The sequence below is a fragment of the Ictidomys tridecemlineatus genome, chromosome 6, assembly GCF_052094955.1.
Source record: "Ictidomys tridecemlineatus isolate mIctTri1 chromosome 6, mIctTri1.hap1, whole genome shotgun sequence".
NCBI classification, from domain to species: Eukaryota; Metazoa; Chordata; class Mammalia; order Rodentia; family Sciuridae; genus Ictidomys; species Ictidomys tridecemlineatus.
In genome coordinates, this window is record NC_135482.1 from 73,024,814 (window position 1) to 73,051,490 (window position 26,677).

General features: G+C 38.1%; 1 protein-coding gene across 2 annotated transcripts in view; it reads right to left on the reverse strand.

Annotated features, from left to right (window-relative positions):
• Positions 1-26,677, reverse strand: part of LOC101958024 (uncharacterized) — a 127,362-nt gene that overhangs the window by 94,432 nt on the left and 6,253 nt on the right. For both annotated transcript variants that reach the window (XM_078014884.1, XM_078014883.1), the window contains exons 9-39: positions 26,273-26,344; positions 25,836-25,934; positions 23,394-23,486; positions 22,880-22,945; positions 22,262-22,354; positions 21,966-22,043; positions 20,792-20,890; positions 18,435-18,533; positions 18,169-18,234; positions 17,491-17,577; positions 17,182-17,268; positions 14,422-14,517; positions 14,165-14,263; positions 13,897-13,962; positions 13,281-13,367; positions 12,972-13,058; positions 10,216-10,311; positions 9,959-10,057; positions 9,696-9,761; positions 9,087-9,173; positions 8,773-8,859; positions 6,066-6,161; positions 5,809-5,907; positions 5,543-5,608; positions 4,958-5,020; positions 4,646-4,732; positions 1,926-2,021; positions 1,678-1,767; positions 1,415-1,480; positions 807-893; positions 498-584 (exon numbers count right to left, since the gene is read on the reverse strand). In XM_078014884.1, coding sequence (XP_077871010.1) covers positions 498-584; positions 807-893; positions 1,415-1,480; positions 1,678-1,767; positions 1,926-2,021; positions 4,646-4,732; positions 4,958-5,020; positions 5,543-5,608; positions 5,809-5,907; positions 6,066-6,161; positions 8,773-8,859; positions 9,087-9,173; positions 9,696-9,761; positions 9,959-10,057; positions 10,216-10,311; positions 12,972-13,058; positions 13,281-13,367; positions 13,897-13,962; positions 14,165-14,263; positions 14,422-14,517; positions 17,182-17,268; positions 17,491-17,577; positions 18,169-18,234; positions 18,435-18,533; positions 20,792-20,890; positions 21,966-22,043; positions 22,262-22,354; positions 22,880-22,945; positions 23,394-23,486; positions 25,836-25,934; positions 26,273-26,344 — 2,646 coding nt within the window. The remainder of the gene's footprint in view (positions 1-497; positions 585-806; positions 894-1,414; positions 1,481-1,677; positions 1,768-1,925; positions 2,022-4,645; positions 4,733-4,957; positions 5,021-5,542; positions 5,609-5,808; positions 5,908-6,065; positions 6,162-8,772; positions 8,860-9,086; positions 9,174-9,695; positions 9,762-9,958; positions 10,058-10,215; positions 10,312-12,971; positions 13,059-13,280; positions 13,368-13,896; positions 13,963-14,164; positions 14,264-14,421; positions 14,518-17,181; positions 17,269-17,490; positions 17,578-18,168; positions 18,235-18,434; positions 18,534-20,791; positions 20,891-21,965; positions 22,044-22,261; positions 22,355-22,879; positions 22,946-23,393; positions 23,487-25,835; positions 25,935-26,272; positions 26,345-26,677) is intronic.

Here is a 26,677-nt window from a genome sequence, read left to right on the forward strand (position 1 = left end):
GAATCTTTATTGAAGTACATTCATTTTGCTTGCAAATAAGAATGCTTATTACCAACTTCTTTATGGTTCACATATTTGAACCTAGTGTATCTGACCCATGCTGCCTCCTGCATCAACTGAGGCTTGAAAATACATGCACACATTCAATGATTCTCACATAAGTAATACGAATTTTTCAATAGTTGGCTAAAATTTATAGCCAGCTTAGAAAACCATGGGCCCATTCCAGACTCACTGCTTCAGAAGTTGCAGGAAAAGAGTTCTGACACTATTGTGGCCCACAGAAAACCTGACAACTTCATAAGATTTTAGAAAGATCATCTACTTCACTCAGCACACTCCTACTTGCTAAACTGTTGGTCAAAAGTTGGGCTCACTCTCTCAAGTCTCTGACTAGTTCTTTCTGTTCTTCACCACACTCTACAGTACACAAATTGAGACATGCATTCACTCACCATTTTATTCCTTCAAACTCATGAATTTTTCCGCGTACATACCTGGTTTACTGCTAGCAGAGGTGGAGGAAGGTCTGGCAGAGTCTCCAGAGCTGGTAGTAGTGGAGCCTGCAGACACTCCTGTGGTCCCTGGAAACGAGCACCAGTGCTTAGGTGGGGGGTGCATGTCATTCCTGCTCTCCATATGAGTATTTGGGTTTTTCCCAAAAAATGAAACCAGTGATCCCTTCATCTTTCCTTAGTCCTACTATATAATCCCAGTCAGTGCCCAATATTGTAGACCTTCAGCTGCTACAGGAGAACACAGATAGGGAGGTCCTAATGTATCACATCCAACCTGGTAAACCTCACCTGAAACACTGGTTCCAGTGGCTGCTCCTTCAGGGGTGCTGCCATCTCTAGCTTCAGGGGTAGTTCCCGATGATGTCACAGGCGTGCCTGATTTTTTATTGAGGGACAATGTCAGCTTAGGAAAATCAAAAAAATTGTCCTTTATATGAACTAGAATGAATGTATCTACATTGTGAATTTCATAGACATCTTAATTTCTCTCTCCAGGTAAATAAGGGAACTCATCTAACTCTGATAACATAGGAACTTTATTAAAACATTCATTATGAATAAAATGTAACAATCACATAGACCATTTATGATTTACCATCTAAGTCCTTGTCTCATTATTACAATTATATTATGATCCAGTTTGCCAATTTTTCCTTCTTAGTTGCTCCACTGCTTTCCCTTTGAAACTGGATGCTTCCCAACTTTGCTACTTTCCACTAGGTTTCTAACACCAGTAGGAACAAGTATCAAACAGTCTACTTCAGAACCTCTGTATACTTGGCCTCATATAAATAACAATGGTCAGACTCCCAGGAAACCTCATCTCTGACTCAATTTGAGCCCAGGGCTCAGATGTCTACTGCCTGGATTTCATGCTGCTTAAGCTCCATCAGTACCTGTCCTTCCAGATGTGTTGTCACCAGCAGAGACAGTGGTGGCTGTGTCAGTTGCTCCTCTTGTTGCTAATGGGAGAAACAATAGTGCTTAGTGTACAGAGAGGAAGAAAAGCTCCTACCAGAACATTCCATGGTTTTATTCTAGTCATCAGTTCCTTCCATATTCTCCATTGTTTCAATCCCTGAGCTTATTTTCACTCTCAGGAATCTTGACAAAACTTGGATTAGACCCCACCACAGTCCCTAAGGAGGCTCTGTCTTACTTGCTGGGCTTCCAGTGCTGGTGGCCCCAGTGCCTGAAGGTGCAGGTGTACTTGCTCCTGAGGTTGATCTCAAGGACTCTCCTGTTGTACCTGATAAACACAGTAGCAATGCTTGCAATTTATGCTAGATCCTCAGAAGCAGGAGATTGAGAGATTAAGACAAATTTCAATCTCCATGTACATTTCCATGCCTACATGCTTCCATATTTCTACCCAATAATATTCAGTAAGTGCACATCCTAACTTACCTGAGTTGCCTGGACTGGTATTTTCAGTGCTGGGTTCCCTGGGTGTGTTGCCCTCCTTCCCACTGGGTGTGGTTGCACTTGGGCCTTCTGTCCCTACTGATGGAAAATAGCATTTCAAATTGCCTTGTGCATCAATCAAATCTTTTAACATCTTAAATTTCCTTACACTCTGATGCAAGAAAAGTACAAAATGTAACTTATTTGGCAAACCAACTATTTGTATGCTTTCCCATCTATGATAGAGGCTTTCTTTTACAATTACCCAATATTAAGTCTAACTATAATACAGTCATAAACCAAAAAAAAACATGAAAAGCCACAGATGACATATAAATAGTGAAGATCATATAATCTCTACATCTTTATTTATCGGTTTAAAATAATAGTGTTAAAATGCTAGATTTACAAATGTTTGTTTGTTTCTTTCCACCTGCAAGCACACAATTGGCAGCCAAAATTTTAATAATCTGTTCTAGATCTATGGGGCTTACAACAAGAGATCACCTATTGAGATATCATTGTTAACATGTAATTCTGAATCAGAGTTTTGTGAATAACAACTATATGCTCACTCTAAAATTTTAATAAGTTTACTGATCCAATACCTATTACCAGTTTATTTCCCCCTAAGTATAAACTACATCATTGCACCCTGTAGTTTTAATGTTAAATAAAGTTTATTCAAATGACTGTCATGTATTACTAATCAAAGCATCATCTAATGAAAAAACTGTAGAATAAAACTAAAATAAGCCCATGCTTTTGTTAATAAAAGCCATCAAAAGACACCCATTCTACATAAAAAAACCCTCTTGATAGCAAAAATGTGTGATTTATCTTTTAAAAAAATCAGAAATATTTAAGTATTTTAAATACTGCAGAAAGTGGCTGAAAACTGATCAATGAGAAAGGCATTCACATATGACATTGATGGAGTGCAACCTGGGAGGAAAGTTGGGAGAAAGTGTGAATTGGGGAAAGGTACTTCTCCAACTGAATCACTGATTCCTTAAAATCCTTGTTAAGAAGTCTGCTGGGCTCCACACCAACACTGTTGATTCTACGCTGGTGGACCCAGATATGCAGCCATCTAATAGGATCCTACAGGATACCAGCACTGCTTATCAAGAAACCAAACTTTGAGCAGAGCACCATGTGTTAGATGAAAGAGGAGATCTAGGAAGAGGACTGCAGAGACTGGGGCAAAGGGTAGAACACCTGAATAAAGTACAGGCTAAGGTAATGCAAGGAGAAGACATTCAGAGGTTTCTATGGATTTTTAACTGATGACATGAGGACCATTGCAAATTTAATCTTGCTTGGTTTTAATAAAAATTATCTATGTTTCATATTGTCAAATCATTTCATTCCTGTATCTTACTGTGATAATACTGAGCCAACAATAAACAAACACATTCTCTTTGTCTTTGTTGTCTAGGAGCTCCCAACCCAGGTCCCAGAAGTGGGGCCAGCTAGTGCCCATGAGGCTCAGCAGTCTGAACTCTACCCCTGTCTTGCCAGCTTGAGGCCATTTGTATTTTCTCATCTGATAGAAATAATGACATGTAATTTCAAGTGGTTTAAGTGTGACTTAATCACAAATGACATTAAAAAATTAATATGCCATAAAAATATTTCATTAACTTTTTACTTAATTATAAATATTAAATACTAAATATTTCCCAAAGTCATCCCACTGGTTTGTGTTACTCCTAGACATGGCCCCTGTAGCTAAGGCTCTACTCAGAGTGGAGGTATTGTGGAGGAAACACCAGTCTGCCTGTGTACATTATAGGATCTACCTCATATCTTTGATCCACCTGTTTGCAAACTGTGTCTCTTGTAATTCCATTGATGGTTCCTGCTGTTGTATCTGCTGACCTTCTAGTTCTCAGTGATGAAGGATAAAAAAAAAAATAAATCTTGGCTAAAAATAACTGCATGGGAGCTACCAACTACCAAGTAGTTGGGGTATATAATTATAACATGGTATGTTTTATAAAAGTAGCTTGATAAAAGGCTATTACATTTTAATTACATAAGACTGATTTGGAAAAATATTGTGTTGAGCAGCATTACTTGAAATCAGATCCTTGTTTATAGCCAGTAGGATTTGCTTTGAACTAGTACCAAGGGTGTCCCCAAAATTGGTCAAGCTGGAACTTTCAACCTGTTGTTTTCAATATTTCCAAGAATTGATCATAATATCATGTAAGACTTACACTCCTTTAGTGAAGTACATACATTTTGCTTGCAAAATAAGACTGCTTATCACCAACTTCTTTATGGTTCACATATTTGAACCTAGTGTATCTGACCCAGGCTGCCTCTTGCATCTACTGAGGCTTGAAAATACATGCACACATTCAATGATTCTCACATAAGTAATACGAATTTTTCAATAGTTGGCTAAAATTTATAGCCAGCTTAGAAAACCATGGGCCCATTCCAGACTCACTGCTTCAGAAGTTGCAGGAAAAGAGTTCTGACACTCTTGTGGCCCACAGAAAACCTGACAACTTCATAAGATTTTAGAAAGATCATCTACTTCACTCAGCACGCTCCTACTTGCTAAACTGTTGGTCCAAAGTTGGGCTCATTCTCTCAAGTCTCTGACTAGTTCTTTCTGTTCTTCACCACACTCTACAGTACACAAATTGAGACATGCATTCACTCACCATTTTATTCCTTCAAACTCATGAATTTTTCCGCGTACATACCTGGTTTACTGCTAGCAGAGGTGGAGGAAGGTCTAGCAGAGTCTCCAGAGCTGGAAGTGGTGGAGCCTGCAGACACTCCTGTGGTCCCTAGAAACAAGCATCAGTGCTTAGGTGGGGGATGTGTGTCATTCCTGCTCTCCATGTGAGTATTTGGGTGTTTCCCCCCAAAAAATGAAACAAGTGATCCCTTCACCTTTCCTTAGACCTGCTATATAATCCCAGTTAGTGCCCAATATTTTAGACCTGCAGCTGCTACAGAAGAACACAGATGGGGAGCTTCTCATATATCGTATCCAATACCTCACACCTCACCTGAAACAATGGTTCCAGTGGCTGCTCCTCCAGGGGTAGCTCCCGATGATGCCGCAGGTGTGCCTGATTATTTATTGGGGGAAAATATCAGCTTGAGAAAAATCAAAAAATGTCCTTCTTTTTAGGAACCGGAATGGATGTATCTACATTGTGAATTTCACAGATAGCTTAATTTCTCTCTCCAGGTAAATAAGGGAACTAATCTAGCTCTGATAACATAGGAACTTTATTAAAATATTAATTATTAATAAAATGTAACAATCATATAGACAATTTATGATTTATGTCTAAGTCCTTGTGTCTTGTAATTATAATTATATTATTATCTGGTTTGCAAATTTCCCTCTTCTTCATTCCTGTGCTGCTTAACCTTTGCAAATGGATTCTTCCCAAACTTTTCCTAGTTGCCACAAAGTTTCTAACACCAGAGTAGTTAAATAACAAGTATCTAGCATTCCTGATCCCCTGCATACTTGGCATCATATAAATAACAATGGTCATATTCGCACGTACTATGACTAAATTTGAGCACAGGGCTCTCATGTCTACTGCCTGGATTTCATGCTGCTTAAGCTCCATCAGTACCTGTCCTTCCAGGTGTGTTTTCACCAGCAGAGACAGTGGTGGCTGTGTCAGTTGCTCCTCTTGTTGCTAATGGGAGAAAAAATAGTGTTTAGTGTACAGAGAGGAAGAAAGAAAAACACATGTCAGTGTATCCCGTGGTTTTATTCTAGTCATCAGTTCCTTCCATATTCTCCATTATTTCATTCCTCATTCGCATTTTCATACTCAGGGATCTTGACAAAATTGCATTAGACCTCACCACAGTCCCTAAGGAGGCTCTGTCTTACTTGCTGGACTTCCAGTGCTGGTGGCCCCAGTGCCTGAAGGTGCAGGTGTACTTGCACTGCCTGCTCCTGAGGTTGATCTCAAGGACTCTCCTGTTGTACCTGATAAACACAGTAGCAGGGCTTGCAACTTATGCTAGTTCCTCGGAAGGAGGAGATTGGGAGATTAAGACAAACTTCAATCTTCATATACATTTTCTTGCCTAGATGCTTTCATATTTGTACCCAATAATATTCACTTTGTGTACCTCCTAACTTACCTGAGTTCTCTTGGCTGGTAGCTCCAGTGCTGGGTTCCCTGGGTGTGCTACCCTCCTCCCCACTGGGGGTTGTTGCACTTGGGCCTCCTGTTCCTACTGATGGAAAATAGCATTCAAAATTGCCTTGCACATCAATCAAATCTTTTAACATCATAAACTACTTTACACTGTTAATTGATTCTGGTAATCAGGTAATTTGACAAATCAACTGAGTATTCAGTTTCCCATCTATAGTAGAGGCTTTCTTTTACTATTACTCAATATTAAGTATAACTACAATGCAATTATTTAAAATGAAAAAATTGAAATAAAGCCAGAGGAAAAACTTAATTAGTGAGGATTATATAATCTTCACATTTTTATTTAGCAATTAAAAGATGATAGTGTTAAAATGGTATATTTACAAGTGTTTGCTTTCTTTCATTCAGTCTTTGAGCACACACTGGGAACCAAACTTTCAATTACCTGTTCCAGATCTATGGAATTACTATATGATAATAACAAGTTATCACCTATTGAGATATCATTGTTAGTATGTAACTCTAAATCAGATTATTGTGAATGTAATATAATGCTAGTCACTCTAAGATTTTAATGAATTTACTGATCCAATGAGAATTACCCAGTTTATTTCCCCCTATCTATAAACTACATTATTAAACCTTGTACTTTTAATGTTAAATAAAGTTTATTCAAATGACTGTCATAAATTTTAAATCAAAGCATCATCTAATAAAAAAATGTAGAATAAAACCAAAATAGACCCAAGGATTTGTTAATAAAAACATGGAAACATACTTATCTGTACATGAGAAAAACCCTCTTCATAGCAAAAATGTGTAATTTAACTTTAAAAAAATCAGAAATATTTAAAGTACTTTAAATACTGCACAAAAGACTGAAAACTCATCTATGAGAAAGTCATTCACATATGACGTTCATAGAGTGCAACCTCTGAGGGATGCTGGGAAAAAGTGTGAATCGTGCAAAGGTACTTTTCCAACTGGATCACTGATTCCCTATAAACCTTGTTAAGAAGTCCACTGGGCTCCACTCCAACACTTTTGATGCTAGGCTGATGGATCCAGAAATGTGGCCATCTAACAGAATCCAACAGGATTCCTGTGCTGTTGATCCAGAAACCCCACTTTGAGTAGAGCACCATGGTGTTAGAGGAAGGAGGTAACCAAGGCAGAGGACTGAAGGGACTGGGGCAAAGGGTACAACACCTGAATAAAATACAGGCTGAGGGAATTCAGGAGAAGACACTTCAGAGGTCCCTGTAGTTTTTAACTGATGACATAAGGACCATTGCAAATTTAGTTTTGCTTATTTTTAATGAAAATTATCTACGTTTAATATCGTAAAACATTTCATTCTTGTATATAACTGTGATGATACCGAGCCAACAATGAACAAACACAGGCATGTTCTCCTTGGCTTTTGTTGGATAGGAGCTCCCAATGCAGGTCCCAGAACTAGGGCCAGCTAGTGCCCATGAGACTCAGCAGGCTGTACTCTACCCCTGCCTTGCCAGCTTGGCCATTCATATTTTCCCATCTGATAGAAATAATGACATGTAATTTCAAGGGATTTAAGCACAAACAACATTAAAAATAGTTAATATGCCATTAAAATATATCATTAACTTTTTACTTAACTACAAATATTAAATACTGAATATTTCCCAAAGTCATCCCACTGGCCTGTGTGACTCCTAGACTTGGCCCCTGTAGCTAAGGCTCTACTCAGAGTGGAGGTATTGTGGAGGGGAACCCAGGACTGCCTGTGTACAGTATAGGATGTGCCTCATATCTTTGATCCGCTTGTTTGTAAGCTGTGTCTCTTGTAATTTCATTGTTGATTCCTGCTGTTGTATCTGCTGACCTTCTAGTTCTCAGTGATGAAGGATAAATAAAAATTTAAAACCTGGCTAAAAATAACTGCATAGGAGCTACCAACTACCAGGTAGTGGGGGCATATAGTTCTAACATGGTATGTTTTACAAAAGTAACTTTATAAAAGGCTATTACATTTTAATTACGTAAGAACTACCACTTGAGTCTTATTATTAATTTGGAAAAATATTGTGTTATGCAGCATTGCTTGAAATCAGATCCTTGTTTGTAGCCAGTATAATCTGCTCTGTATTGAGTACCCAATGTGTCCCCAAAACTGCTGAAGCTGGGACTTCCAACCAGTTGGTTGTAATATTTCCAAGGGGCGATCATAATATCATGTACGATTTAGAATCCTTTAGTGAAGTAAATTCATTTTGCTTGTACAATAACATTGCTTAATATCAGCTTCTTTATGGTTCCCATATTTGAACCTAGTGTATCTGCCCCAGGCTGCCTATTGCAATAAAATGAGGCTTCAAAATACATGCACGCATTCAATGATTCTCTCAACAATCCAAATTTTTTGGTAGTTGGTTAAAATTTATAGCCAGCTTAGCAAACCATGTCTCCATAACATAGTCACAGCCTCATAAGTTCCAGGAAAAGGGTTCTAACACTATTGGGGCTCACAGAAAATCTGACAACTTCATAAGATTACAGCAAGAAGATCTAATTCAATCAGCACACTTCTACTAGATAAAATATTGATCATAAGTTGGGCTCAGTCTCTCAAGTCTCTGACTAGTTCTTTCTGTTCACTCACCATTTTATACCTGCACACTCATGGAATTCTCCCTTGTACATACCTGATTTACTGCTAGCAGAGGTGGAGGAAGGTCTAGCAGAGTCTCCAGAGCTGGCAGTGGTGGAGGCTGAAGACACTCCTGTGGTCCCTGGAAACAAGAGGCAGTGCCTTAATTGGGGGGGGTGCATGTCGTTCCTGCTCTCTATGTGAATATTTGGGTGTTTCCCAAAAAAAATGAAACAAGTGATCCCTTCACCTTTCCTTACTCCAGCTATATAATCCCAGTCAGTGCCCAACATTGTAGACCTGCCTCTGCTACAGGAGAACACAGATGGGGAGCTCCTGATGCATCACATCCAACCTGGTAAACCTCACCTGAAACAGTGGTTCCAGTGGCTGCTCCTTCAGGGGTGCTGCCATCTCTAGCTTCAGGGGTAGTTCCCGATGATGTCACAGGCGTGCCTGATTATTTATTGAGGGACAATGTCAACTTAGGAAAATCAAAAAAATTGTCCTTTATATGAACTAGAATGGATGTATCTACATTGTGAATTTCATAGACATCTTAATTTCTCTCCACAGGTAAATAAGGGAACTCATCTAACTCTGATAACATAGGAACTTTATTAAAACATTCATTATGAATAAAATGTAACAATCACATAGACCATTTATGATTTACCATCTAAGTCCTTGTCTCGTTACTACAATTATATTATGATCCAGTTTGCCAATTTTTCCTTCTTAGTTGCTCCACTGCTTTCCCTTTGAAAATGGATGCTTCCCAAACTTTGCTACTTTCCACTAGGTTTCTAACACCAGTAGGAACAAGTATCAAACAGTCAACTTCAGAACCTCTGTATAATTGGCCTCATATAAATAACAATGGTCAGACTCCCAGGAAACCTCATCTCTGACTCAATTTGAGCCCAGGGCTCTCATGTCTACTGTCTGGATTTCATGCTCCTTAAGCTCCATCAGTACCTGTCCTTCCAGGTGTGTTGTCACCAGCAGAGACAGTGGTGGCTGTGTCAGTTGATCCTCTTGTTGCTAATGGGAGAAAAAATAGTGCTTAGTGTATAGAGAGGAAGAAAAGCTCCTGCCAGCACATTCCATGGTTTTATTCTAGTCATCAGTTCCTTCCATATTCTCCATTGTTTCAATCCCTGTGCTTATTTTCACTCTCAGGAATCTTGACAAAACTTGGATTAGACCCCACCACAGTCCCTAAGGAGGCTCTGTCTTACCTGCTGGGCTTCCAGTGCTGGTGGCCCCAGTGCCTGAAGGTGCAGGTGTACTTGCACTGCCTGCTCCTGAGGTTGATCTCAAGGACTCTCCTGTTGTACCTGATAAACACAGTAGCAGTGCTTGCAACTTATGCTAGTTCCTCAGAAGGAGGAGATTGGGAGATTAGAACAAACTTCAATCTTCATATACATTTTCATGCCTAGATTCTTGCATATTTGAGCCCAATAATATTCACTTAGTGTACCTCCTAACTTACCTGAGTTCTCTTGGCTGGTAGCTCCAGTGCTGGGTTCCCTGGGTGTGCTGCCCTTCTCCACACTGGGGGTTGTTGCACTTGGGCCTCCTGTTCCTACTGATGGAAAACACCATTTCAAATTGCCTATGCATCAATCAAATCTTTTAATGTCATAAACTTCCTTATACTCTAATACAGAAAAAGACCTACCTCTAACTTATTTTGTCAAATCAACTGTATTGTTCCCATCTATGGTAGAGGCTTTCTTTTAAAATTACCCAATATTAAGTATAACTACAATGGAGTCATTAAAAAACATGAAATAAAGCCAGAGGTAAAACTTAAATACTGATGGTCATATAATCTGTACATCTTTATTTAGCAGTTAAAAGATGATAGTGTTAAAATGCTATATTTACAAATGTTTGTTTCATTCAGACTGGGAGCACACACATGGGCACCAAACTTTCAATAATGTGTTCTAGATTTATGGAACTTACTGTCTGATAACAAGAGTTCACCTATTTAGATATCATTGTTAGCATCTAATTCTGAATTAGATTTTTATGAATATAAACTAAATGCTCATCACTCTAAAATTTTAATAAGTTTACTGATCCAAAGAGAATCACCCAGGTTATTTTCCTCCTATATATAAACTGCATTGTTGAGCTCTGTAGTTTTAATGTTAAATACAGTTTATTCAAATGACTCTTTGTCACAAATTATAAATCAAATCATCAGTTAAACAAAAAACTCTAGAATAAACCCAAATAGGTCCATGGATTTGTTAATAAACACATGGAAAGACATCCTAACTTTAGATGAGAAAAAGGCTTCTTAATTGCAAAAATGTGTGATTTATCTTAAAAACATCAGAAATATGTAAGTACTTTAAATACTGCACAAAAGGTTGTAAACCAATCTATGAGAACGTCTTTCACATTTGACGTTGATGGAGTGCAACCTAGGAGGGAAGTCGGGAAAAAGTGTCACTCGTGGAAAGGAACTTCTCCAACTGAATCACTGATTCCCTAAAATCTTGTTAAGAAGTGTGTTGGGCTCCACTCCAACACTTTTGATGCTAGGCTGGTGGACCCAGAAATGTGGCCATCTAACAAGATCCCACAGCATTCCTGTGCTGTTGATCCAGAAACCTCACTTTGAGCAGAGCACCTTTGTTATAGAGGAAAGAGGTGACCTAGGCAGAGGACTGCAGGGACTGGGGCAAAGGGTGCAACACCTGAATAAAACACAGGCTAAAGGAATACAAGGAGAAGACACTGCAGACGTCCCTATAATTTTTAACTGATGACATGATGATCATTGCAAATTTAGTCTGGCTTGTTTTTAAATCAAAATTTTCTATGTTTACTATCATCAAAACTTTTCATTCCTGGATTTAACTATGATAATACTGAGCCAACAATGAACAAACAGAGGCATGTTCTCCTTGGGTTTTGTTGGATGGGAGCTGCCAATGCAGGTCACAGAACTGGAGCCAGCTAGTGCCCATGAGGCTCAGTAGTCTGTACTCTACCTCTGCCTTGCCAGCTTGAGGCCATTTGTATTTTCTATCTGACAGGAATAATGGCATGTAACTTTAAGGGGTTTAAGTTTGACTTAATCACAAATATATAAACAAATTTAATATTCCACAAAAATATATTATTAACTTTTTACTGAACTACAAACATTAAATATTGAATATCTCCCAAATCATCCCACTGGCCTGTGATATTCCTGTACTTGGCTCCTGTAGATAAGGCTCTATTCAGAGTGAAGGTATTGTGAAGGGGAACCCAGGACTGCCTGGGTAGACTATAGGATCTGCCTCATATCTTTGATATGACTGTTTGTAAGCTGTGTCTCTTGTAATTCCATATTGGTTCCTGCTGTTTTATCTGCTGACTTTCTTGTTCTCAGTGATGAAGGATTTAAAGAACAATTAAACCTGGCTAAAAATAACTGCATAGGAACTACCAACTACCAAATAGTGGGGACATATAGTTATAACATGGTATGTTTTATAAAAGTAACTTTATAAAAGGCTATTACATTTAATTATGTAAGAAAAACTACCCTTTGAGTCCGATTATTGATTTGGAAAAATATTGTGTTGTGCAGCATTGCTTGAAATCGATCCTTGTTTGTAGCCAGAATAATCTGCTCTGAATTGAGTACCCAATGTGTCCCCTAAACTGGTCAAGCTGGGACATCAAACCAGTTTTGTTTTAATATTTCCTAAAAGCAATCATAATATCATGTAAGACTTGGAATCATTTAGTGAAGTGCATTCATTTTGCTTGCAAATAAGACTGCTTATTACCAACTTCTTTATGGTTCACTTATTTGAACCTAGTGTATCTGCCCCAGGCTGCCTATGGCAATAAACTGAGGCTTTAAAATACATGCATGCATTCAATGACACTCTGAAGAAACAATCCAATTTTTTTGGAAGTTGGTTAAAATTTATAGCCACCTTAGCAAACTATGGGCCCATTCCACACTCACTGCTTTAGAAGTTCCAGGAACAGAGTTCTGACACTACTGTGGCCCACAGAAAACCTGACAACTTCATAAGATTACATAAAGAACATCTAAGTCAGTCAGCACACTCATACTTGCTGAACTGTTGGTCAAAAGTTGGCCTCACTCTCTCAGATCTCTGACTGGTTATTTCTGATCTTCACTACACTCTAGAGTATAGAAATTGAGACATGCATTCACTCACCGTTTTATACCTGCACACTCATGGAATTCTCCCTTGTACATACCTGATTTACTGCTAGCAGAGGTGGAGGAAGGTCTAGCAGAGTCTCCAGAGCTGGCAATGGTGGAGCCTGCAGACACTCCTGTGGTCCCTGGAAACAAGAACCAGTGCTTAGGTGGGGGGTGCATGTCATTCCTGCTCTCCATATGAGTATTTGGGTTTTTCCCAAAAAATGAAACAAGTGATCCCTTCATCTTTCCTTAGTCCTACTATATAATCCCAGTCACTGCCCAATATTGTAGACCTGCCTCTACTATAGGAGAACACAGATAGGGAGGTCCTGATGTATCACATCCAACCTGGTAAACCTCACCTGAAACACTGGTTCCAGTGGCTGCTCCTTCAGGGGTGCTGCCATCTCTAGCTTCAGGGGTAGCTCCTGATGATGTCGCAGGTGTGTCTGATTATTTATTGGGGGAAAATGTCAGCTTAGGAAAATTATAAAAAGTGTCCTTCTTAATATGAACTAGAATGGATGTATCTACATTGTGAATTTCATAGACATCTTAATTTCTCTCTCCAGGTAAATAAGGGAACTCATCTAACTCTGATAACATAGGAACTTTATTAAAACATTCACTATGAATAAAATGTCACAATCATATAGAACATGTATGATTTACCATTTAAGTACTTGTCTCTTGTTATTACAATTATATTTTGATCCGGTTTGCAAATTTTTCCTTCTTAATTGCTCCGCTGCTTACCCTTTGAAAATGGATGCTTCCCAAACTTGTCCTACTTTCCACAAATTTCTAACACCACAGTAGGAACAAGTATCAAACAGTCTACTTCTGATCATCTGTATACTTGGCCTCATATAAATAACAATTATCAAACTCCCCGGAAACCCTGTCTCTGACTAAATTTGAGCCCAGGGCTCATATGTCTACTGTCTGGATTTCATGCTCCTTAAGCTCCATCAGTACCTGTCCTTCCAGATGTGTTGTCACCAGCAGAGACAGTGGTGGCTGTGTCAGTTGATCCTCTTGTTGCTAAGGGGAGAAAAAAATAGTGCTTAGTGTACAGAGAGGAAAGAAGAAAAGCTCCTGCCAGCACATTCCATGGTTTTATTCTAGTCATCAGTTCCTTCCATATTCTCCATTGTTTCGTTCCTTGTGCTCCTTTTCACACTCAGGGATCTGGACAAAACTTGCATTAGACCCCACCACAGTCCCTAAGGAGGCTCTGTCTTACCTGCTGGGCTTCCAGTGCTGGTGGCCCCAGTGCCTGAAGGTGCAGGTGTACTTGCACTGCCTGCTCCTGAGGTTGATCTCAAGGACTCTCCTGTTGTACCTGATAAACACAGTAGCAGGGCTTGCAACTTATGCTAGTTCCTCAGAAGGAGGAGATTGGGAGATTAAGACAAACTTCAATCTTCATATACATTTTCATGCCTAGATGCTTTCATATTTGTACCCAATAATATTCACTTAGTGTACCTCCTAACTTACCTGAGTTCTCTTGGCTGGTAGCTCCAGTGCTGGGTTCCCTGGGTGTGCTGCCCTTCTCCACACTGGGGGTTGTTGCACTTGGGCCTTCTGTTTCTACTGATGGAAAACACCATTTCAAATTGCCTATGCATCAATCAAATCTTTTAATGTCATAAACTTCCTTATACTCTAATACAGAAAAAGACCTACCTCTAACTTATTTTGTCAAATCAACTGTATGGTTTCCCATCTATGGTAGAGGCTTTCTTTTAAAATTACCCAATATTGAGTATAACTACAATGGAGTCATAAAAAAACATGAAATAAAGCCAGAGGTAAAACTTAAATACTGATGGTCATATAATCTGTACATCTTTATTTAGCAGTTAAAACATGATAGTGTTAAAGTGCTATATTGACAAATGTTTGTTTTGTTTCATTCAGACTGGGAGCACACACTTGGGCACCAAACTTTCAATAACGTGTTCTAGATCTATGGAACTTACTGTCTGATAACAAGAGTTCACCTATTTAGATATCATTGTTAGCATCTAATTCTGAATTAGATTTTTGTGAATATAAACTAAATGCTCATCACTCTAAAATTTTAATAACTTTATTGATCCAAAGAAAATTACCCAGGTTATTTTCCTCCTACATATAAACTAATTATTGAGCTCTGTAGTTTTAATGTTAAATGAAGTTTATTCAAATGACTCTTTGTCATAAATTATAAATCAAAGCATCAGCTAATCAAAAAACTCTAGAATGAACCCAAATAGGTCCATGGATTTGTTAATAAACACATGGAAAGACATCCTAGCTTTAGATGAGAAAAAGCCTTCTTAATAGCAAAAATGTGTGATTTATCTTAAAAACATCAGAAATATGTAAGTACTTTAAATACTGCACAAAAGGTTGAAAACCAATCTATGAGAACGTCTTTCACATTTGACGTTGATGGAGTGCAACCTAGGAGGGAAGTCGGGAAAAAGTGTCACTCGTGGAAAGGAACTTCTCCAACTGAATCACTGATTCCCTAAAATCTTGTTAAGAAGTGTGTTGGGCTCCACTCCAACACTTTTGATGCTAGGCTGGTGGACCCAGAAATGTGGCCATCTAACAAGATCCCACAGCATTCCTGTGCTGTTGATCCAGAAACCTCACTTTGAGCAGAGCACCTTTGTTATAGAGGAAAGAGGTGACCTAGGCAGAGGACTGCAGGGACTGGGGCAAAGGGTGCAACACCTGAATAAAACACAGGCTAAAGGAATACAAGGAGAAGACACTGCAGACGTCCCTATAATTTCTAACTGATGACATGAAGATCATTGCAAATTTAGTCTGGCTTGTTTTTAATCAAAATTTTTTGTTTAATATCATCAAAACTTTTCATTCCTGGATTTAACTATGATAATACTGAGCCAACAATGAACAAACAGAGGCATGTTCTCCTTGGGTTTTGTTGGATGGGAGCTGCCAATGCAGGTCACAGAACTGGAGCCAGCTAGTGCCCATGAGGCTCAGTAGTCTGTACTCTACCTCTGCCTTGCCAGCTTGAGGCCATTTGTATTTTCTATCTGACAGGAATAATGGCATGTAACTTCAAGGGGTTTAAGTTTGACTTGATCACAAACAATATATAAACAAATTTAATATTCCATAAAAAATATATCATTAACTTTTTACTGAACTACAAATATTAAATATTGAATATTTTCCAAATCATCCCACTGGCCTGTGATATTCCTGTACTTGGCCCCTGTAGATAAGGCTCTACTCAGAGTGAAGGTATTGTGAAGGGGAACCCAGGACTGCCTGGGTAGACTAGGATCTGCCTCATATCTTTGATATGCCTGTTTGTAAGCTGTGTCTCTTGTAATTCCATATTGGTTCCTGCTGTTTTATCTGCTGACTTTCTTGTTCTCAGTGATGAAGGATTTAAAGAACAATTAAACCTGGCTAAAAATAACTGCATAGGAACTACCAACTACCAAATAGTGGGGACATATAGTTATAACATGGTATGTTTTATAAAAGTAACTTTATAAAAGGCTATTACATTTAATTATGTAAGAAAAACTACCCTTTGAGTCCGATTATTGATTTGGAAAAATATTGTGTTGTGCAGCATTGCTTGAAATCGATCCTTGTTTGTAGCCAGAATAATCTGCTCTGAATTGAGTACCCAATGTGTCCCCTAAACTGGTCAAGCTGGGACATCAAACCAGTTTTGTTTTAATATTTCCTAAAAGCAATCATAATATCATGTAAGACTTGGAATCATTTAGTGAAGTGCATTCATTTTGCTTGCAAATAAGACTGCTTATTACCAACTTCTTTATGGTTCACTTATTTGAACCTAGTGTATCTGCCCCAGGCTGCCTATGGCAATAAACTGAGGCTTTAAAATACATGCATGCATTCAATGACACTCTGAAGAAACAATCCAATTTTTTTGGAAGTTGGTTAAAATTTATAGCCACCTTAGCAAACTATGGGCCCATTCCACACTCACTGCTTTAGAAGTTCCAGGAACAGAGTTCTGACACTATTGTGACCCACAGAAAACCTGACAACTTCATAAGATTTTAGAAAGATCATCTACTTCACTCAGCACGCTCCTACTTGCTGAACTGTTGGTCAAAAGTTGGGCTCACTCTCTCAGATCTCTAACTAGTTCTTTCTGTTCTTCACTACACTCTAGAGTATAGAAATTGAGACATGCATTCACTCACCGTTTTATACCTGCACACTCATGGAATTCTCCCTTGTACATACCTGATTTACTGCTAGCAGAGGTGGAGGAAGGTCTAGCAGAGTCTCCAGAGCTGGCAGTGGTGGAGCCTGCAGACACCCCTGTGGTCCCTGTAAACAGGAACCAGTGCTTAGGTGGGGGGTGCATGTCATTCCTGCTCTCTATGTGAGTATTTGGGCGTTTTCCAAAAAATGAAACAAGTGATCCCTTCACCTTTCCTTAGACCCACTATATAATCCCAGTCACTGCCCAATATTGTAGACCTGCCTCTACTATAGAAGAACACAGATAGGGTGGTCCTGATGTATCACATCCAACCTGGTAAACCTCACCTGAAACAGTGGTTCCAGTGGCTGCTCCTTCAGGGGTGCTGCCATCTCTAGCTTCAGGGGTAGCTCCTGATGATGTCGCAGGTGTGTCTGATTATTTATTGGGGGGAAATATCAGCTTAGGAAAATCATAAAAGTATCCTTTATATGAATTAGAATAGATGTATCTACATTATGAATTTCATAGACAGCAGTTTCTCTCTCCAGGTAAGTAAGTGAACTCATCTAACTGAGATAACATAGGAACTTTTAAAAAATATTATGAATAAAATGTAACAATCATGTAGACCATTTATGACTTACCATCTAAGTCCTTGGCTCTTGATATTAGAATTGTGATTCTGTTTACAGATTTCTCCTTTTTCATTGCTGTGCTACTTATCCTTTGAAAAATGAATGCTTCCCAAACTTTTCCTACTTTCCCCAAATATTCCAACACTATAGTAGATACAGAACAAATATCTAATAGTCTCCCCATCTGTGTTCTCCTGTAGCTGATGCAGGTCTACCTCTCATACACCCCCCCCACACACACACACACACAGAGTCTATCTCTGTTTTTTTGGCATCATATAAATAACAATGGTGAGACTCCCAGGAAACCCCATCTCTGACTAAATTTGAGCCCAGGGCTCACATGTCTACTGCCTGAATTTCATGCTCCTTAAGCTCCATCAGTACCTGTCCTTCCAGATGTGTTGTCACCAGCAGAGACAGTGGTGGCTCTGTCAGTTGCTCCTCTTGTTGCTAAGGGGAGAAAAAATAGTGCTTAGTGTACAGAGAGGAAGGAAGAAAAGCTCATGCCAGCACATTCCATGGTCTATTCTAGTCATCAGTTCCTTCCATATTCTTCATTGTTTCGTTCCTTGTGCTCCTTTTCACACTCAGGGATCTGGACAAAACTTGCATTAGACCCCACCACAGTCACTAAGGAGGCTCTGTCTCACCTGCTGGACTTCCAGTGCTGGTGGCCCCAGTGCCTGAAGGTGCAGGTGTACTTGCGCTGCCTGCTCCTGAGGTTGATCTCAAGGACTCTCCTGTTGTACCTGATAAACACAGTAGCAGGGCTTGCAACTTATGCTAGTTCCTCGGAAGCAAGACAATGGGAGATTAAGAAAAATTTAAATCTTCATGTATATTTTCATGCCTACATGCTTCCATATTTCTACCCAATAATATTCACTAAGTGCACATCCTAACTCATCTGAGTTCTCTCCGCTGGTAGCTCCAGTGCTGGGTTCCCTGGGTGTGCTGCCCTCCTTCCCACTGGGGGTTGTTGTACTTTGGCTTCCTGTTCCTACTGATGGAAAATAGCATTTCAAATTGCCTTATGCATCAATCACATCATTTAACCGCATAAACTTCCTTTAGTCAGATGCTTCAACTGATGATGCAAAAGACTAATTTTACTGTTTCTTCTATGCTAGAAGCTTTCTTTTAAAAACAATCACTTATAAAGGACAATTACAATAAAATAACTGTAAATCTAGATCTTCTTAAACAAAGATCATGTAATATGTCCATCTCTGTTCAGCAGTTAGAAGATGATAGTACTTAAATGCTGCATTTACCAAATTTTATTCTGTTTCACTTGGTCTGAGAACATGTATTAGGGCACCAAACTTTCAGTAACCTGTTTCTGATCATGGGACTTATTGTGTGATGACAAAGAGATCACTTATTGAGGTGTCACTGATGCCATTTAATTCTGATTCAAAATTTTCTGAATATAAACTGTTATACTCCAAAAATTTGATAAGTTTAGTGATTGAATGTGAATTACCCTGTTTATTTTCCTGCTATGTGTAAACTAAATCATTTAACCCTGTATTTATAATGTAAAAAAAACCCATTTTTTTCAAATCACTATTTGTCATAAATTTTAAATCAAAGCTAACCAAAAACTGTAGGAAAAAACCAAAGTAAGCCCATGGATGTGATGATAAAATCATGGCAAACATCCTGTGAATACATGTGAAGAATGCCTCTAAATAATACGAAGTTTTGATTTATCTTAAAAAATTATAAATACTTAAGCATTTTAAATACTGCAGAAATTGGGTGACAATTGAATAATGGGAAATGGGTAGGTGACATAGGTGCAGTGAAACCCGGGAGGGAAGTTGGAAGAGTGGGACTTATGGAAAGCTACTCTCCAACTGGATCATTGATTCCATAAAATACTTGTTAAAAAGTCTGCTGGGTTCTGCCCCAACACTTTCTGATTCTATGCAGTTGGACCCAGAAATGTGCCCTTCTAACAGGATCCCACAGCATTCTGAGGCTGCCAGTCCAGATACCACACTGTTGAGCACCATGGTCTTAGAGGAAGCAGGTGAGCTCAGCAGAGGATTGCAAGGACTGGGAGAAAGAGTTTAACACCTAAATAAAACACAGAAAAATGGAATGCAAGGAGCAGACACTTTAAATTCTTTAAAATGTATAACTGACAGAAAGAGGGACAGTTGTTAATTTAGTTGTGTTTGTATTCAATCTAATCATACATGCTTTAATATTTTTCAATAATATTTTATTGCTGGACCTAATTTAGCAACTGATGTGCAAGCAGCAGCATATTTTCTTGATTTTTGTTGGGTGTGAACTCTTGCACACTGGTCAGACTACTGACCTACCAGCTAATGCCCTCGAGCCTCAGTAGTTTTTCTTTTAAACCAAACTTGCCACCACAGACATTTTAATTATATTCTCATATTATGGAAAAAATGACTCATAAGCATGACGGTGTTAAGTTTGTTTAATACAAGAAAATATCTGAGAGTAAATAAGAAATTTAAATGTGCCTTACAAATATAATATCAATGCTTTACAAAACTGCAAAGATTAATTATTGACTGTTTCCCAAAGTCATGGAATTGATCTGTATAACTCTTCAAATGCCTTTTTGTCTAAGGCTCTATTCAGAATGGAGTTACTGTTGAGGCGAAATGTAAGATCTACCTTCTGTCTTTATTTAACCTGTTTGGAAGACATGGCTCTCGTAATTCCATTGTTGCTTCCTACTGTTATACCAGGTAACATTCTAGCTGTCCTGATGAAGTTCAAAACTATTTTAGAACTATAATAAATAATTGGATGGAGGCTTACAATTATCAGACAGTAGGAATGGGTAATTGTAACATAATTTAAGAAAGCAACTTGCTAAAAGTCTAAAGATATTAAATGCTAATTGCATATGAAGAACTGTCTCCTAAGTCTGATATTTGATTTGGAAAAATCCTGAGCAACATTGTTGAAAATAGTTCCTTGACTCTGGCCAGTGAAATTAGCTATGAACTGGGCTTACCTGACGTGTCTGCAGGACTGGTGACGCTGGGGCTCAGTGGGGCTGTGGTGCCTGCACTTCCAGCTGTGGAGGTGATGAGAACTGATGTTCCAGTAGAGCCTGAGAAAAACGTCAAAGGAACCTCTCACCTAAAGTCTACTTGAACCTTGCTACCAATGTGTGATTTAATTATCCAATCTCTTCTAATGTGTAAAAATTGAGTAAAAGAATTCAGCCACTTAGTACCCAGAGTTGCCCATGATATTTTTTTAATGTTAATTATTTGAATATTTTGTTGTTTTATTTTATTTAACAAAGACATCTTTCTGAAGCTTGAAAAGGGTCAAGTGGGTCTTCAAACTTTCATCTAAAACACTTTACTTTAAAATAAGCAAGGTTTCCAAAAATGACGGTTCATTTTGACCAAAGCCAGGACTTCTGAATGCCATCCTCTATTCACCCGAGTTCCCTTTAGGTGATGTCACTTTATTGCTTTGGGATCTGGCTGTTGTGCCGACTCATGGTCCATTAGTGCATATCAAATCAAAACAATAAATAATATGATCTTTGATTAAGTGGTATAGATCATGCTCATCTCTCCTTTCAAAAGTTTTCATACATACTGCTTTATTTCTGTTTGAATCATTGGCAAAATTGATCATCATTTTTGTTCAACTTAGAATCCATACTGATTCTTGCAAATAACACTGCTTATTATTTACTTCTTTAATGTTCACCATGTTGAACACAGTAGCTCTAAACTAAGCTGCATATCGGAACCAACTGTGGCTTTAAAATATACACATGCAAAGGCCTTTTTCCAGGGTTACATATTCAATGGGACTGAGAAGGAAAAATTCCAAAGGTTTCTGTAGTTGATTCTAATTTCTAGCCAGAATTACAAACTATGGTCTCACTCTAGACTCACAGCCTCAGAAACTCCAAATCGGTGGTTTTGCAACTATTAAGGCCCATAAACACATGACATCCTCAAAATTGCATTAGATTATAGAAAGACCATCTAATCCAGAGGGGACACAGCTACCTGACAAACCATTGATCAGGAATTGGGCTCACTTCCTCAAGTCACTTACTAGATTTTCCTGTTCTTTACCACATTCCAGAAAATAGAATTTGGGATATACATACACTCTTTATTTTACAATTTACCCATGGACTTCTCCCTCACACTTACCCGATGTGCTGCTAGCAGAGGTTGAGAAAGGTCTAGCCGAGTCCCCAGGGCTGGCAGTGGTGGACACTCCTGTGGTTCCTGGAAACAAGAACCAGGGCATGGGGTGTGGGTGGGGGATGCATGTTTTCTCACCTTCTATATTAGTATCTGGGTGTCTCCAGAATAAGGAAATTGAAGGTTATGATCCTTTCACCTTTTCTTAGTTCAATAATGTAATCCCAGTTGGTGCCTGATTTTACAGACCTACATCTGCTGCAGAAGGGCATGGATGGGAGCTCCTTTCAGGTGGAACTCACCTGAAACTGTGGATCCAGGGCTTTCTCCTCCAGGGGTGCTGCTACCTCGAGCTTCAGGGGTTGTTCCAGACGATGACCCAAGTGTGTCTGTTACTTATAGGGGGGGAAATGGCAGCTTATGAAAATCAAAAAGAGTGTCTTTGTGAATATGAACTGAAATATATTTTCTTTAGCCTTTAAAAAGAATGGATGTATCTATCCTGTAATTTTCACTGATATCTTAAGATAGTGCCGAAGGTAAATTGATGTAAATCAGGTAATTCTTATAACGTGCTCATTCCATTAAGACATTCAAGGTTCAACATCAATGTCCTTTTGCCTGTTCACTAGAATTGTCTTGTAATCCAAATTATAATGTTTCCCCCTCTTGATATCAGTTATATGCTCCATTCTTTCACCATAATTGAACATAGTGAAATATATGTCACTAATATTTTTTCCAAAAATATATTAAATACTTCACATATACTTGTTGATATATTTCTGACCTTCTGTAGATTTGACAACACCTAAATCATAATGGTCAGATTTCCCAGGAAACTGTGTCTCTGACTATTTTTAAGCAATCAGCTGTCATGTTACTGTCTGGATTTCATCCTTTAAATGCTCCTTCTGTACCTGTTCTTCCAGATGTGTTTTCCGCAGAAGAGACAGTGGTAGCTGTGTCAGTTCCTCCTCTTGTTGCTAATGGTAAGAAAAATGGTTCTGAGTGTACAGAGAGCTAGGAAGAAAACCATCTTGCCAGGACATTATGTGATTTTATTCTAGTAATAGGTTCCTTCAATATTCTCCATTGTTCCTTTTCTTGACCTTATTTTACACTCAAGGTTCTTGACAAAACATGGATTAGATTATGCTACAATCACTAAGGAGGCGCTGATTTACTGCTGGGCTTCCTGCACTGGTAGTTCTAGTGCCTGACTGCTCCTGAGATCATACCCAGGGACTCTCCTGTTGTACCTGATAAACACAGTAGCAGTGCTTGAAACATATGCTAGTTCCTCTGAAGGAGGAGACTGGGAGATCAAGACAAAATTTCAGTCTTTTGCATATTTTCATGATTTATCCAGCAGCCTAGATGCTTTCATATTTGTGCCCACTTAACAAGCACTCAGTGCACATCCTGACTTACCTGAACTTCCTGTGCTTGTAGCTCCAGTGCTGGGTTCCCCAGATGTGCTACTCTCTTCCTTCCCAGATGTTGTTGCACTAGGGCTTCGTGTTCCTGGTAAAAAAAATAATCATTTAAAAAATTCCTTTAAAAATAACCAAGTATTTTAATCTCATAAACATCCTCTTTACCAGGTTACACTATTCTTGACAATTATCGAATATGGTAAAGTGATGTGCTCCGAGTCATTCAATTTGTAGACAGAAAATGAAGACACCAAAATCTAGCCATCTAGCCCTGATTTTATACCATAACTGCTGCTTCTCAAGTGATTTGTGATAAAAGGATCAATTTGTAATGTTTCCAATCTCTGCTAGAGGCATTCTTTTAAAAATGCCAAAAGTACAGATGTAAAATTTAAATAAGATCATATAATATACAAGCCATTATATAGCAGTTTATGGATTATGATGTTAAAATGCTATATTTCCAAATATTTGTGATCTGTTTCACTTTTTATCATATCACCAATCTTTAACAGTCTGGGAACTCATATTTGTGTACCAAGTTTTGAGTTCGTCACAAATCATTGTATTTACTGTCTCAAATTAAAAGAGATTACTCCTTGAGATCTTATTATTACTCAAGTATTTCTACTTCAGATTTTTGTAATGATAAACTATTAATTATTTTAAGGTTTCAATAAGTTACTCATGTAATTGGAATCAATCTTTTTTATTTTTCTTAAATATGTAAATCTTATCTCCTAATTCAGTAATATTAATACAAAGAATAGCATATATAAGCACTATTTATGCTATAAACTTAATTACAATTGCTAAGCCAAACCAAGGGTAGGAAAAACAAAAACAGGCCATAGATTCATTAATTCATCCATAAACAGAATCCAGTGCATTCATGAGCAAAAGTACTCTTAATGGTAACAAAGTTTTCACATATCTTCAAAGCAATCCATAGTGTTAAAAATATTTTAAAAGGAGCATAGATAGGATCATAGCTGAGCTTTGGAAATGATCTACTGACTTGGCATTGACTCCTGTGTAAAGAGGGAGTGAAGCTGGAAAAGACTGGAAGTTGTAAAGAAATTGTTCTCTAACTTGAGCATTGATTTGCTAAAACACTTGTTATGTTAACAAGTTAACAGTCTGCTGGCTTCCCCTTCAACACTTTCTGATTCTAGGCTGCTGGACCCCCAAGTCACCAACTGTGTAACAAGTTCCCACAGGGTTCAGATGCTACTGGCCAGGAGCCATACTGTGAGCACCATGGTGTTGGAGGAAGGAGGCAAGCTAAGCAAAGGACTGCAGGGACTGGGGGAAGGGCTTAACACTTGAATAAAACACAGGACAATGGACCACAAGGAGAAGACCCTTCAGAGATCCTTATGATTGTAACTGATGGTTTGAAGGACAGTTGTAAACTTTGTCTTGCTTGTTTCAATCTCATTCATCTATGCTTAAATGTTGTCAATGATAGTTTATTCCTGTATCTAACACTGACCTGAGTAAATAATGAACAAACCAGAGTATAATCTGCTTAGCTTTTGTTGGTTGCCAGCTCTAGACACAGTTCACAGACTCTCAGGCACCAGCTATTGCCCATGAGGCTCAGCACTCTGTGCTCTATCCCTGCCTTTCCAGCTTGGAGACTGTTTTATCTCATGGGAATAATGACACAAACACAATGATGGTAAGATTCACTGCCCTACATTGAAAGTATTTGAGTATAAGTTAGACATTTTAAATTGCCATAAAATACATCACTAATGTTTTTTGTAACCATAGCATTAATTGTGGAATATTTCCCAAAGTCATCCAATTGATGTGTAATTATTAAATTGGCCCCTTTATCTAAGGCTCTACTCAGTAAGATTAACACTGCCAGGAAATTAAAAAAAAAGACTGAATCTATATAATATAGGATATTCCTCACTACTTGGTTTCACCCAATTTAAAGCTGTGTCATTTTTAATTCCCTTATTGGTTTCTAAAGTTATACCTGGTGACTTTCTAATTATCCTGAATATAGTTTAAAAAAAATTAAAAACCTGGGTAAAAAAATTTTATGGGCAATCAGTGTGACTATGTATCATGTACAACCAGAAGAATGAGAAATTATACTCCATTATATATGATGCAAAGTGCATTCTACTGTCATGTATAACTAAAACAAATTTTTAAAAAATTAAAAAAATAAAATTTTGCAAATTTTACATTAAAAATGTCATGGGGATCTTCAAATTATCATTTAGTGATAGCATATAATTTACATGATACACTTTAAGAAGCAACATGCTGAAAAGGTAAAAATACTATATTTTAATTTTACATATATGTATAATCATCTAAGCCTGATATTTGGTTTGAAAATATATTATCTAATTAGCATTATGTGAACCAGTTAGTTGGCTGTAAGTAGTATAAATTGCAGAGCTGGACTTACCTGATGTGTCCCCAGGGCTGGTGAAGCTGGGGCTCAGTGCTGCTGTGGTGCCTGCACTTCCAGCTGAGGAGGTAATATGGACTGAAGTACCAGTAGAGCCTGAGAAGAACAAAGAAACTTCTCACCTAAAGTCTACTTTGGACATTATTATCAATGGACGATGTAACTGTCCAATCACTCCTATTATAGGAAATAGAATACATGAATCAAATAACTTATTACCCATAAGTACCTATGATATTTGTGCTAATATGAATTTCTTGAAAATTCTGATTTACTTATTGCATTTTTCTTTACAAAGACATCTTTCTTTGAATTGGTTCAACCGGGTATTGATATATTCATCTCCATTATTTTGCTTTAAATAAGCAGGGTTCCCATAAACAACTCTTCATTTTGACCAAAGCCAGGACTTCTAAATGCCATCCTCTACTCACCTGATTTCCCAGGTGATGTCACTGCATTGCTTTGGGCTCTGGTTGTTGTGCCAACTGATGATCCAGTAGTGCCTTTCAAAACAAATAGCAAATAATATCCTGACCCTTGAAGAAGTTGTACAGATGATGCAATGCTGATCTCTGCTTTTAAAATATCTCTCATTTATTTCTTTATACTTTTATTTACTCATTTATTTCTTCATACTTTTATTTATACATTTATTTCTGTTTTAATCATTCCAAAAATTGATCATAAAATCTTGTACAAATTAGCATCCTTCAAGTGAAGTAAATTAATTTTGCTTGCAAGTAAGATTGCTTTTCTTCTACTTCAATAGTGTTCTCATATTTGAACCTAGTGGTGCTGACTTAGGCTGCATATTGCGACCAACTGAGGCTTTAAAA